The sequence below is a fragment of the Sander vitreus genome, chromosome 4 (assembly GCF_031162955.1).
Source record: "Sander vitreus isolate 19-12246 chromosome 4, sanVit1, whole genome shotgun sequence".
NCBI lineage: Eukaryota > Metazoa > Chordata > Actinopteri > Perciformes > Percidae > Sander > Sander vitreus.
Window position 1 is genome coordinate 17,601,875 of NC_135858.1, and position 13,786 is coordinate 17,615,660.

Consider the following 13,786-nt stretch of genomic DNA (forward strand, 5'->3'; position numbering starts at 1 on the left):
GATAGCTTCACACGTTACCTCCATTTCAAACTATCATGCGTGCACAATATCAAAACATTGAGTAAAATGTATAATAGACCCAAGCTGCGGAATAAACATAAAATTTCGGAAGAGCAATTTTTGAAGGGGACACAAATAATACAGCCAATTATACTCGTAGAGGACATGTGTACACAGAGGAAAGCCTTAATACTATCATTAGTGTAGCATGGAGACTGTACCATTATCCTTCTTTTCAGCGTTTCTCTTGATTCAATGAAAAAGCTGACTAAATTGACCAAAATATTCTTCTTTAAAACCATGTATTTATTTTTAATAAAGCTACAAAAATACCTTAAAACATAATGACTTATTTTCAAAAAGTGTCCCCATATAAAAGAAATACAATGCTTTGTACACTTGTTAAATTAGCTGATCATAATGTAAATTAGTGAGCCACTGGTATAGCTCATCTGCTCACCCTGACGACCACACAACTCCAAAAATATGAACTAAGCTCAACACACTTACCTGAGACTCTACACCTGACTGTCCCTGGTCTCCCTGTCCCTCAGTTCTTTCTGTCTCCTTTGCCAGTGACATAGTGACGTTATTATTTCCATAAGCACCCATTCTTATAAAGATGTTACCAAATTGTCTTGATATGAGGACTTAATGTAGCCTACTTACTTGGCGTTTTGGTGTAAGCCTACTGAAAAAGGATCTTATGCCTGTTTTTCATTTCTCTGTCATTTTATCTGAGCAACAACAACACAAATCTTTAACGTCAGATGTCTAAATATGAGTTAGTTTCATAGTCACCACGCGGTCATATTACAATTATGAAATTATCTTGCTTCCTCCACATAAATATTAGGTTTCTTGGACAGAGGATATATATTTAACTGATCTGCCACTTAACTTCATATTGAGCAAAACACAACTGTAGATCTTCAATATTAACCCTAATATCAGTTCACACACATAACATTAGGCTCATCGCCGTGGTAACGTTAGTTGTAGTGGATGCATTTCTATCCAACAAGCTAATAAACAAGCTAGGCTACATTATATTACACTAACATAGCGAACATTTTGTCATGACTAATTCATTAATTACTCAGCATCATTTCTATTTGAGAAAAGAAAAACTTCATTCGATATTTAATGTGAATAAAATAGCCTTGAACCGCCTACTTACTACATTCCTATCACTACCCGATGTGACTGTGAGTCTAGTGCAGATCCTCCTACAGCATGCAGTGGACCAAACCACTGTGAGGCAACGGAGGGGGGCTCAAAATGTTTCTAAACTTAAAAAGCATTTTTTGGGGTTTGTATTGTTTTACTACTTACACAGATATTTTAAGTATGCATTATTATGTTATTTACAATACACAGCATTGTTGTAATGATATATCTAGGGGGGGACAATCCTTAGATTGGGGGGGGGATTTCAGACTATAAAATATATATATATATATACACATAAATAAACCAAACTTGCAAATCTAGTGCAAAATGCAAATTAAAAAAAATAAAACTTTCACTATTGATCAAGCTCTAGGGATTTGTCAATGCAATCAATTCAAATCACTGGCTTCTATCCAAGCTTTACAAAAAGTAAAAAAAAAGAAAAGAAAATTAATTGAATTAACAGAAGAAGAAAAAGTCGTCAGATTAAACAATATGAAACATCTACATCCTGCACGACATCTTTGGGAAACAAAATGAAGCCACTGTCTTCTCTCTCTCTCGCACTACAACTATGCAAAGGATATCCACACTTGCAGGTATGCAAATAAATCCCCTGAGAGAACAAAGAGCCAGGGAGCATGGGAACCTGAGAGCATAATGTTTGTCAGATAGTTTTGAATGCCATTTATTAAATATAGGAGGTGATTTTGCACTTAAGTCTAAAACACACACTAAGGTGTGCGAAGTGTATCATAATGTTTTTGTGCCCACAGTAGACGTGTGACTCGTATGTCACTCCTGTAGCCGATACTGGTGTCCCAGCAGTACTCTGGTGAGAGCACCTTGCTCGGTTTGTGAAGCCACATGTACTTGTTGAGATGGCTTTCATCGTGCCACAGAGCCTCCACATTATTCTGTTTATCCTCCATGATACTCTGATAGCAGGCCTCAGTCAACGCTTTTACACTCTTCCACAAGCCTCCAAAGATGGCAGCGTGGTAGTAGAAATCCCCAGTTTGCATATATGCCTTGGACTTTGGGTTTCGATCGTAGGTAAACAACTTCTGTGGAAGGTGGTAGTAGTGGGCGTGAAGCAGAGCCACAGAATCTCCCAGAGCCTCAGAGCCAAATCTCCCAGTAAATACCTGATCCACATCAAAGCAGAAGACGTGCGTGCAGTGGTGGCGAATATCCGACTCTATGACATCTGATATGGTCTTCATTCGTATCATAGAGATATCCTGCCACCTAGAGTGCTTCTCTACTTTGATAACCTTTATGCTTCGCTGAGGAGGAAGCTTGATGTCTGGCACCTTTTCTGGCACGTCCGTAAACACATAATACGTTACGGGCAAACCCAACATAAAGTGATGCTCTGATGAGTTCAGGAAGTTCTTAAGGTAAGCATCCAGGTACCTTTGGTGGAAGTGGAGACAAAAATAATGTCATATTTTATATGTTAATATGTGAGTAATATGAGCAGACTCTAATTCCTGAGGAAACTAAAGTCCTTTAATGTGTGCAATCAATCAATCAGATAAACATAAATACACTAAATGAAATGGCAGTTGGCAGACCAGAGGCCTGTATCCTTACGAAACCAAAATATATTGCAGTACATTGGAAAATATCATGTGATATATTGGCCAATATATTCCATATATTGCCATATGTGCATATACCATGTTTATATACACATTATATATATAGAAAGCGGGAATCATTTGTATATTTTGCAATATATTGCAATGTATTACATGAATATATAATATATTGTATAATATATGTAATGGAAAATAATATATTGCAATATATTACAATATATTTCAAGTAATATATTGGTAAATATATTTTCCTTTTGTAAGGGTACTACGAAGCAAGATTTGTATTTATATATTTAATTACAATGTCACACAGCTCTGTTACACTTATGCTAGTAGATCATTGATCAGCTGTTTCTCCGTGAAGAGAGAGAGTGAGAGAAAATGGTGCGCAACAATCAGCTGTTTCTCCGAAGGGATAGTCAACAAGTCGGCTCTTTAGAGCAAATTGTGGTCACTGCTACATATTTTCTTGTCTTTGTTTTTGGTAGTTGTGTTTGGTGTAGTTTCATCGTCCATACAACTCCGTGATTTACTTTTGTCGGGTCCGCTTCATGGAATGGATGAGAAATGTTTTCAGTTGAGATGCTGAAGCATTGACGTCGTGCTATTATTGTGATAAGCTAGTTCGGTTTTTTAGTAGACACACTGTACAGAGTTCTCGTTTTAATTACATTTGAACTGATTCCAAACTTTCTGTCGTTTTCTCCAGCCTGTCTCTTCTCTTAGCCCCGCACTATTTACGCTCTGGCATGTCTCGCCAGCAGACTGAGCAGCGTCTGGTGTGCGACAATAATAATGATCCGTGTGGAAACACCGTCCGTCAGCAATACAACGTTGGTAACATTGATTTAACGAAGCTTCGAGGCAAATCAATTTGCATCGAGGATTTTTTGTAATCAAATTATTCGAGGAATCGTTTCAGCCCTACTTTGGTTGATTCAATTAGTTGATAACCACTATCGTGACACAGCTTATGCGGACCATGGTTGTTAGGTTAGGTGAAGCCGGGTAACTGAAATCAATCCAGGGCATGTTGATCCTGATTCGCAGTACAGGCCTCTGGATGTTTTTTTAGGTGTGACAACAGTTTTTTTCAAACATGTATTCCAGTATTGATGTGAAAACAAACCTGCCCACGGCAAACACTGTAAGAGCCACTGAGGATCCTTTAGTCTTGTGCATCTGATCGTAAAGGTCAGGGTCAAACATCCCTTCCCAGATGATGGGAGCTTTCCAAGATGTACACGTTTGCACATCAGGTCTGGACCTGAAATACAAGACGACTGAAAGTTTAAAACCAACATATTAAAATGTCATCTTTTGAGGACTCTGTAAAAGCTTACTTAATAGGTCACAGGTTGTTTTTGTAGCAATGTGATGATTAAAAATGAATACATGGATTTAAAAAAAGTTTCTGCCAGAAGGACTTGTTACACACATTTCTCTAGAATTTAGAATTCACTCATTCAAAACACTTCTTTACCGACAAGCGATTCCGCACGACAGTTTCTGTAACCTCACATTCAAAATGAACGGATGTAACCATGCTGCTGGTGTGAAGAGCTCAGTGTTGAGTCTGTGACAACAACAAAAATGTAGGCTTTATTTATATAAGATAATCTCACATCTTTATTAATACATGGGTTGGAAGTTTTCCTTGCCCCCGCTGCAATAAGTGAAATTGCTCTTGGGGGATTTATTGGGTCTCCGTAAATTATAGAGTGTGGTCTAGACCTACTCTATCTGTAGTGTCATGAGATAATGTCGGTTATGATTTGACCGTATAAATAAAATTGAAATTGATTAAATTGTGCCACCTGACTGTATATGTTACAAGAATTCTGCAACATGTGTCAACATGCTTTATTTTCCTCAACTAAATTCTAGCTATGCAATACCAAACAATTTAACTGATTGGATTATTCTTTTTCCTTGTTCTCCATTTAAAATGTGCTCGTGAGTGAAATCATCTATAATCTTCGGTTGAAGTACAGTAAAAAGCGTATATTCTCGGCCTTCCTTTATTTGAGTACTGTTGACTCAGTCAGTAGTATATAAAATGTGCAAAATTGTCTGTAAATACAGTTTTGATGGTGGTTGACTTTGAGTGAAAAAACAATATTATATATAATTATACAATTTCCTTTTTCGCCATTTAAAATTTGCTTTTGAGTTAAAACATTTATAATCTTTGGCTAAAGTAAGACAAGTAAGTATATTCTCGGTCGTCTACTTGTCAGAGTACTGTGACTAAGTACATTTCACTCTATGGCTAGTAATATGCTGTAATAATTACACTAGTTAAATTTATTTGTATAATATATTTGTAATTATATATTGTTTTTCAAATTATGAAGGGTAACCTGATTTCTTTCAGTACACTGTATCAACCACATCAGCCTTAAGTTAATCTAAATTTGACAGCTGCAACTAACAATGATTTTCATTACCGATTAACCTGCCGATTATCTTCCAGGTTAATTTATTAATCATTTAGTCTTTAAAAAGGTCCAATATGTAATATATTTACTGTAATAAATCCAAAAATGACCCCAATGCGTCATCAGATATTAAGGAAACATGCTAAGTTGAAATACTATCTTTTCTGGCAACAATGCTAATGCCAGTATTTTCTCCTTTTGAAATTTCCGTTCCGTGACGGAATTTCTGTTTATGTTTTGGCCTGTGTGTTGTTATTAACTGCCCAGTTTGACAGCCAGGCCAAGTTGCCAGATATAACGTTACCTGTAAAAATGTAAATCCAGCGCACTACAGCAGTAACGTCAGTACAGCCATGAAAGCATCAAACAAACTAACAGGATCAATGGAGATAAATTCTACCCGACCTAAAAAAAACTGCATGTTTCTAACAGTTGCGTGACCAGAAACGTAACAAACTCCGGGTAAATATTGGAGATGTATTTGAAAGATGGAGACAGCTTAAAGCCCAAAAGGACGCCGAGTTGGCTAATTTCCTCCTGAACAGGTAAGCATTAGCTTCAGGCTAATTTATCATGGCTACAAGGAATGGGCATTTTATGTCATTTCAAAATTTTTGTACTCACCTTGAGTTATATAGCTAGAGTACCCGAGTTGGTTACTCGCAAAAACAATTGAGACACAGCCAGTAAAGTGATCCCGACTGGTCCTGGCTAATGCCACCATGCTATCCCTGTTAACTGCTAGCTAACATTACTGGAGGACCAGGCAAGCGAGCCATGGCTGTTAACAACATGTAGCCTGTTCAGCGGCCGGAGCCGACAACGGTGAGTTATTTTAAGCCAAAAGAGGGGGGCTGTAAATTGGGAAGAGAGGACCGTGAGTTTGCAGTGTGTTTAGCGATTGTTGCCATAATTCTAAGACAATAAAGTGTGTTCAGTCAGGTGGAGAGGATGGAAAGGTAATGTTATTTTTAGCGGTTCTCACCGTAATTCTAAGCCGAGGAAGTGTGTCTGTCCGTCGGGTGGAGAAGACAGCAAGATTGTTGTGTTTTTACCGGTTATTACCGTAATTCTAAGCCGAAAAAGTGTGCCAGCATCTAACGTTAGCTACTCCGCTGTGCTGTGAAGTAATGTCTGGCTATATGAGAAGCGTCTAGCAACATTGTTGTGTATGCTGCGGTCTCAGCCTGGCAACCTCCGTGAACTTCGAGTCTGGGGAGGAGGGGGCGGGGGAGACGACTCTCTCCAATATTTTGAATTTGTACTGCAGTAACTATTTTAAACACTAGCTGTCAGCATTACATATTGCACCTTTAAAATGTCCTAACACCCAAGGTGACATCAACTTGCTTGTTATTCCTAAATGACACTTCAAACCATAAAAATATTCAGTTGACTATATAAAAACAAAATCTGTGAAACGGAGAAGCAGAAAAGGGGAAATACCAAAGACCAACAGCTTTATTTGTTGTTGCTTATGACTGATGTGATTAAAGGCTTCTCAACACGTCGAAAGATTCCTTGGAAATATTATAAAAAGTGAAATCTTGGTTCTCCTGCTTTGAAAACAAACAGCATCATGACTTTATGTGCACTGCAGCCAAAACTTTAGGTAGTAATGGTCTTACCAAAGGTCGAGGCTGGCGTCCACACTGTTGTCCAGAGACAGCATCTTTGCACTTTCCAAAGAGCATTTGTCCATAGGAAGGTAGCCTATTAAAAATCTGATATCAAAAACAGAAATTACAGCCAAATTTGAATAATGTGAAGTTTGGATTTGGGCTTATGAATTGATCTAGTATGTGGTGTCTCTTACATTTAAATACAGACTCACCTCAAAGACGGAGATAAAAAGTAGAAAGCACAGACCGTAAAAGGGATGTAAAGCAGACATTTCAAAACACTCTTTGTCTTCTGAACATGTCTGCAGGAAAAAAAAGCCATAGACAGTCAAATTAAACAGTAAATGCTTAATCTTAATTCAGAAAATGCAAAACTGTGTAACACAATAGCCTGAACAAAAAAGTTGTTCTTTTAAAAAAAGAAAAAGATGCTAGATACCCCATTGTTGAAAAACGCTGGCATCCAAACTCAGCAAACCGTGAACTCTCTTGTGGAAGAAAGTGAAGGCAGCTGTAGGTTCATGGAAAATGTTGCTACTCTGAGAAAAGAGAGGGAGTTGTTACACCTTTTCAAAATGATTCTACGCACAAGCTTGTTGGTTCAAATCTGCCCACTTAAGTATGGCTGCGCAATCTTTTGAAATGTTTAGGTATTGGAGGTGATATACCAGAATTCTGGTATCGATTCCAAAATTATACTTTCTTTTGTTACCTTAAAGATGTTTGTTTTTTTAACAATATAAAAGTCAAACTTCTTTAATGTTAAAAGTTCTAATACATACATAAATACACTCTTAAACCAGCAAAATTATGATATACAAAGGCTTGCAAAAGTATTCATACCCCTTGAACTTTTCCACATTTTGTCACGTTACAACCACAAATGTAAATGTATTTCATTGGGATTTTTACGTGATAGACCAACACAAAGCGGCACATAATTGTGAAGTGGAAGGAAAATGATACATGGTTTTCAAAATTTTTTTACAAATAAAAAAACTGAAAAGTGTGGCGTGCAAAAGTATTCAGCCCCCTTTACTCCGATACCCCTAAATAAAATCCAGTGCAACCAATTGCCTTCAGAAGTCACCTAATTAGTAAATAGAGTCCACCTGTGTGTAATCTAATCTCAGTATAAATACAGCTGTCTGTTATTCAGACAGGTCAGGGATAAAATTAAAGTAAAATTTTCTTAAAAAAAAGAAAAGAAAAAAAAAGACATGGCCATCTACCTAAACTGACATGCCGGGCAAGGAGAGCATTGATCAGAGAAGCAGCCAAGAGGCCCATGGTAACTCTGGAGGAGCTGCAGAGATCCACAGCTCAGGTGGGAGAATCTGTCCACAGGACAACTATTGCACGTGCACTCCACAAATCGGGCCTTTATGGAAGAGTGGCAAGAAGAAAGCCATTGTTGAAACAAAGCCATAAGAAGTTCCGTTTGCAGTTTGCCACAAGCCATGTGGGGGACACAGCAAACATGTGGAGGAAAGTGCTCTGGTCAGATGAGACCAAAATTTATGTTTTTGGCCTAAATACAAAACGCTATGTGTGGCAGAAAACTATGAGAGGCTGTATAGGAAGTAATTCATACTTCTGTTTTACACACTATCATAATCTTGCATATACAGCACTATACTCATACACACACACACTATTATAATCCTTTTACATGTATGTATGAGAGGGTATAGTCGTGTATGTGAGAGAGTATAGTAATGTGTGTGTGTGAGTATAGTAGTGTATGTGAGAGAGTATAGTAGTGTATGTGAGAGAGAATAGTAGTGTGTGTGTGTGAGAGTTTGATTGAAACGGAAGGGAATTTGGTTAGTCAGCTCCTGATTGGTTGACAAAGAAGAAGCGGTATTTGAGAGAGAGAGACTAACTGAAGCTGTGGGTCTTCTAAATAATATTTTAGGAAATGGTGAGCTATTGTCAATGATGTCTCAACAATTAAATCAAGTCCAACAGAGCTCTGATTCGGAGATGCAGAGATTATTCAGGGGTGGAACTGCAAATCCAGTCAGACCTGGCTCCAGCGCTAGCGCTACTACTTCTAGCTAGCTCAATGGAACACGGAGGACCCCATTACCAGACAAGACAGCATTTCGGTGTTGATCGTCGTCGAAATCCAGGAAGAGGCAAGTTGATTAAAAAATAGCCATGGACCCTTTTTTATTAACGTCATCCTATCTGCAGTGTCCCACCAAATTCATGTTAGCATGGTCGTGACTTTAGCGCTGCTAGCTAGTTGTTACCCACATACAACACGGGCTAGCCATTTTCCATTGAAAACTCCACTAGTGCTAGCTAGCTAATATGATCAACATTGTTAAGCAGAAATTGTCACTGGCCTTTTATTAAATTTCCTTGACACTAATGAACTTGCTCACTGATAGAGCTCACCAGGCCCAAAAATAATTGAATGCCATGGTTACCGTCATAGGCTAGTGGGTCTACAGTTTCTAGAATTCTGTTCATAACTGTTTCATTGAAAATAAAGTCATTTTCTGGAACAAAAACATTGTTTGAAGTCTCAAAATGTACTGGGGGGTCTTAATTCATTTCAGCGTTGTCACTCCCAACTAAAATGTTCTGCATTGCCTCTGCACTGTTGCGCGCAACCCGGAGTGCGAGCCCGTGTAAAATGATAGAAATGGCCCCTTTAGCCAATGAGGAAGTGAGAAGTTAACTTGCTGATTGATCAAACCAACTTCCTTTTCAACTATACTCTCTTACACACGCTTCTATACTCTCTCTCACACACACACACACACACACCTAACTATACTTTCTTTTTCACATACCCAACTACAGTCACGTGAAAAAAATTAGGACACCCACGCTAAAGTTGACTAAAAAGAGGAATGCAAAAATCATCTTTTGGAAAGTGATCTTAATGCCTTAATTAAAAAAAAAAAGAGGAAAAATCCAATCTTTACGGACACCAATTTTCTTTGTGAATGAATAATGTAGCGTAAATAAATAAATGTTCTTCCTTAAAATACAGGGGGCATAAGTAAGTACATCCCTATGTTAAATTCCCATAGAGGCAGGCAGATGTTTATTTTTTTTTATTTTTAAGAGAGCAAACTCTCTCTCACACACACACACACACACACACACACACACTACTATACTCTCATATACACGACTATACCCTCTCATACATACATATAAAAGGATTATAATAGTGTGTGTATGAGTATAGTGGTGTATATGCAAGATTATGATAGTGTGTGTGTAAGACAGAAGTATGAATTAAAATCGAAAAATACTGTAATCAGAAGTTTAAGAATAAGTCAAGAAGAGGATGAATCAGCAGGCATTCAGTGTTAGCTTCAGATTATTGCGTATAACCGCATGATAAATAGGTTTAACGTCTATAAGGAATATCTGGTGGAGTTATTAAAAATTATCGCAGTGTTGTCTTAGACACATCTTCAAACTCAAATTAAACCGAACACGTTTGATTTTAAGTAAACCAAAGAGATATTGTTTACTCAACATATTGTACACAAAATGGTGTTGATAGCTAACTTACCTGTGAGTCGCTGTCACCCCCATACATCCATAACTCGTCCAAAAATATTCACAGGCCAGTAATTCAACCTGTACTTAAAGGTTCGCACACGGTGTGACACACTGCAGTGTGTCCTCAGGTACAAAGGGAAGAAGGAAGCGTATCTGTACAAAAGTCTTCTCTGTCGTCAGTTTACAGGTAAAGCAGGTAGTACCGGTACCCCGCCTTGCTTGAGCCGCGGAGGCTACACCTGTCGGTCTACAACGCATTTACGCACGAGCTTTCCAAAGGATAGGCTAATTGAACGTTTGCTTGTGAGAAGGTGTGGCACTGCACAGTATGATGAAAGCTTTTTAATAGCTCCATTAAGTGATCTTTTCTGATAACACTGGATCATGGCTCACATGAATGTAGAAAATGAGAATTACAATGTACAACCATCTACCTTTTTGCCTTCTCATTGTTTTGTTTCTCTGGCCTGCATGTAGACAGGAGTCTCACTGTCAGACACAGGCAGCCTAAAGTGAACATCCCTAGACAAGTTGACAATATAGGCTACTAAATCTGAGGCCTGTACTACCAAGCAAGATTTGGCGTTAACGAGGTAACTTCAGGTTCAACCCAGGGTTTTCTGTACTACGACGGTGGATCACTTACCGGGTTCAATCGCCGTGGTAATTTATGCTGAACACCTAACTTGGTCGGGAGCAGGTTATGTTGGAGATTAGAGATCAACTGGTGTAAAAGCACCGCCTACTGACCAATCAATACTCGATTGATAACGGCGTCACAGCTCTTAGAAGATCAGGCGGAGCTCGGTGCGCGGGGAGAGAGAGAGAGAGAGAGAGAGAGAGAGAGAGAGAGAGAGAGAGAGGCTCATGAAAGTTAATTTAACATTTAGAGACTGACAACCCCGTTAACATTCCCTGATGGGTATTGTTATGAAAGATATAGATTTTCAGCGGAGGGAGTTACGTATCTTTGTTAGCTTCTTGAGCCGTGCGTTGCCAATGGGCACATCGGTTTAAATTATGTTTTTATATTTTTTATTTGCTCTCACGATCGCTGTTATGAATATATTATTGTAAACTAAATATATCTTTAGGTTTTGGACTGTTGGTCAGACTAAAGAAGCAATCCTTTTGACTTGTGATTGGCATTTTTCGTTACTTTCTGACATTTTATTTTTTACTGTAAAATCGTCAGATTAATCAATACTGAAAAACCTAAATTGTTCACAGGGGAAACTATATTTCTCTGAAGAGCTCAGCAATGTTTGTCTAGCAGGTTATTACATTTTATTATTACAAACGCAAACTCATTTGTAATTCATCGCGGTTGTTAGGTTAGGTGAAGCCGGGTAACTAAAATAAATCCAGGGCATGTTGATCTGGATTCGTAGTACAGGCCTCAGGGGCCTGTTCCAACATGCAGGTTTGCAAATTCCTGGATGCTTAAATGGAAGCCTCTGATCTCATGTTATTATCACGTTTTGCTCAAAAACATATCAAGATAATTCAGTATGAGATTAAGGCCCATGTTTTTCAGTCACAGATAAACCGGAGTGAATAGGTGGTCACAAACACAACTTCAGTAGATTGTTGACAGTGGTGGAAAGCAACTAAGTACACTTACTTTTGTGGTACTTGTACTCAAGGGCGTAAATCCCAGGGGAGTCGGGGGGGTCAGGATCAGGTTGTCCCCCCCAAGATATATCATTACAACAATGCTGTGTATTGTAAATAACATGATGATGTATACTTAAAATAGAGTAGTAAAACAATACAAACCCCAAAAAATGCTTTTTAAGTTTAGAAACATTTTGAGTTCCCCCTCCGTTGCCTCACAGTGGTTTGGTCCACTGCATGCTGTAGGAGGATCTGCACTAGACTCACAGTCACATCGGGTAGTGATAGGAATGTAGTAAGTAGGCGGTTCAAGGCTATTTTATTCACATTAAATATCGGATGAAGTTTTTCTTTTCTCAAATAGAAATGATGCTGAGTAATTAATGAATTAGTCATGACAAAATGTTCGCTATGTTAGTGTAATATAATGTAGCCTAGCTTGTTTATTAGCTTGTTGGATAGAAATGCATCCACTACAACTAACGTTACCACGGCGATGAGCCTAATGTTATGTGTGTGAACTGATATTAGGGTTAATATTGAAGATCTACAGTTGTGTTTTGCTCAATATGAAGTTAAGTGGCAGATCAGTTAAATATATATCCTCTGTCCAAGAAACCTAATATTTATGTGGAGGACGCAAGATAATTTCATAATTGTAATATGACCGCGTGGTGACTATGAAACTAACTCATATTTAGACATCTGACGTTAAAGATTTGTGTTGTTGTTGCTCAGATAAAATGACAGAGAAATGAAAAACAGGCATAAGATCCTTTTTCAGTAGGCTTACACCAAAACGCCAAGTAAGTAGGCTACATTAAGTCCTCATATCAAGACAATTTGGTAACCTCTTTATAAGAATGGGTGCTTATGGAAATAATAACGTCACTATGTCACTGGCAAAGGAGACAGAAAGAACTGAGGGACAGGGAGACCAGGGACAGTCAGGTGTAGAGTCTCAGGTAAGTGTGTTGAGCTTAGTTCATATTTTTGGAGTTGTGTGGTCATCAGGGTGAGCAGATGAGCTATAAACCATAATTTACATTATGATCAGCTAATTTAACAAGTGTACAAAAGCATTGTATTTCTTTTATATGGGGACACTTTTTGAAAATAAGTCATTATGTTTTAAGGTATTTTTGTGGCTTAATGGTAAACAACTTAAAAATAAATACATGGTTTTAAAGAAAAATATTTTGGTCAATTTAGTCAGCTTTTTCATTGAATCAAGAGAAACGCTGAAAAGAAGGATAATGGTACAGTCTCCATGCTACACTAATGATAGTATTAAGAGTATAATTGGCTGTATTATTTGTGTCCCCTTCAAAAATTGCTTTTCCAAAATGTTATGTTTATTGTCCCCCCCCCTGCTGTTAGATCAGATTTACGCCCATGATTTCAAGTAAAAATTTAAATGGCATAGCAGGGCACTGCAGGGTGTAGCAGGGCCTGGCAGGGCGTAGCGGGGCACTGCAGGGCGTAGCGGGGCACTGCAGGGTGCTGAGCAGGACCACGGCGACAGCTGCAACCATGATTTAGGTGCCACCTTAATCCAAGGAAAACTGCAGGGCGAGAAAACATCAGGACTCTGGGGAATAAGCTTCCCAGAGCTAAGCTAGTAACAAGCATTTCTGGGACATGAATGCACAATGCATGGAAAGAGAGAGGAGCTCAGTGTGTCAAAGGAACACACTGAGCTAAAACTATAATGGCATAACTAAGAGATGGTCCAAGGCAAACCTGAGCCAGCTCTATAATGGTTGGTAGATGAATCTGACGACTGAAGAGA

The 13,786-nt window shown here is 38.4% G+C and overlaps 1 protein-coding gene across 4 annotated transcripts; it reads right to left on the reverse strand.

The window, feature by feature from the left end:
- Positions 1–1,605: 1,605 nt before the first annotated feature.
- Positions 1,606–11,130, reverse strand: LOC144517014 (alpha-1,3-galactosyltransferase 2-like). 4 transcript variants are annotated; one of them, XM_078248788.1, is made up of 7 exons: positions 10,563–11,009; positions 10,388–10,530; positions 7,283–7,377; positions 7,056–7,145; positions 6,850–6,945; positions 3,910–4,047; positions 1,606–2,592 (listed from the first exon to the last, which is right to left on the reverse strand). In XM_078248788.1, the coding sequence occupies exons 3-7, from the start codon at positions 7,285–7,287 to the stop codon at positions 1,908–1,910; spliced, it is 1,014 nt and encodes a 337-aa protein (XP_078104914.1). In that variant the 5' UTR covers positions 7,288–7,377; positions 10,388–10,530; positions 10,563–11,009; the 3' UTR covers positions 1,606–1,907. The 4 variants fall into 4 exon arrangements, with proteins under 4 accessions (XP_078104914.1, XP_078104912.1, XP_078104913.1 ...); XM_078248786.1 differs by having other exon boundaries at positions 7,283–7,382; XM_078248787.1 differs by lacking the exons at positions 10,388–10,530; positions 10,563–11,009 and adding an exon at positions 11,024–11,130 and having other exon boundaries at positions 7,283–7,382.
- Between the last annotated feature and the right edge of the window lie 2,656 nt (positions 11,131–13,786).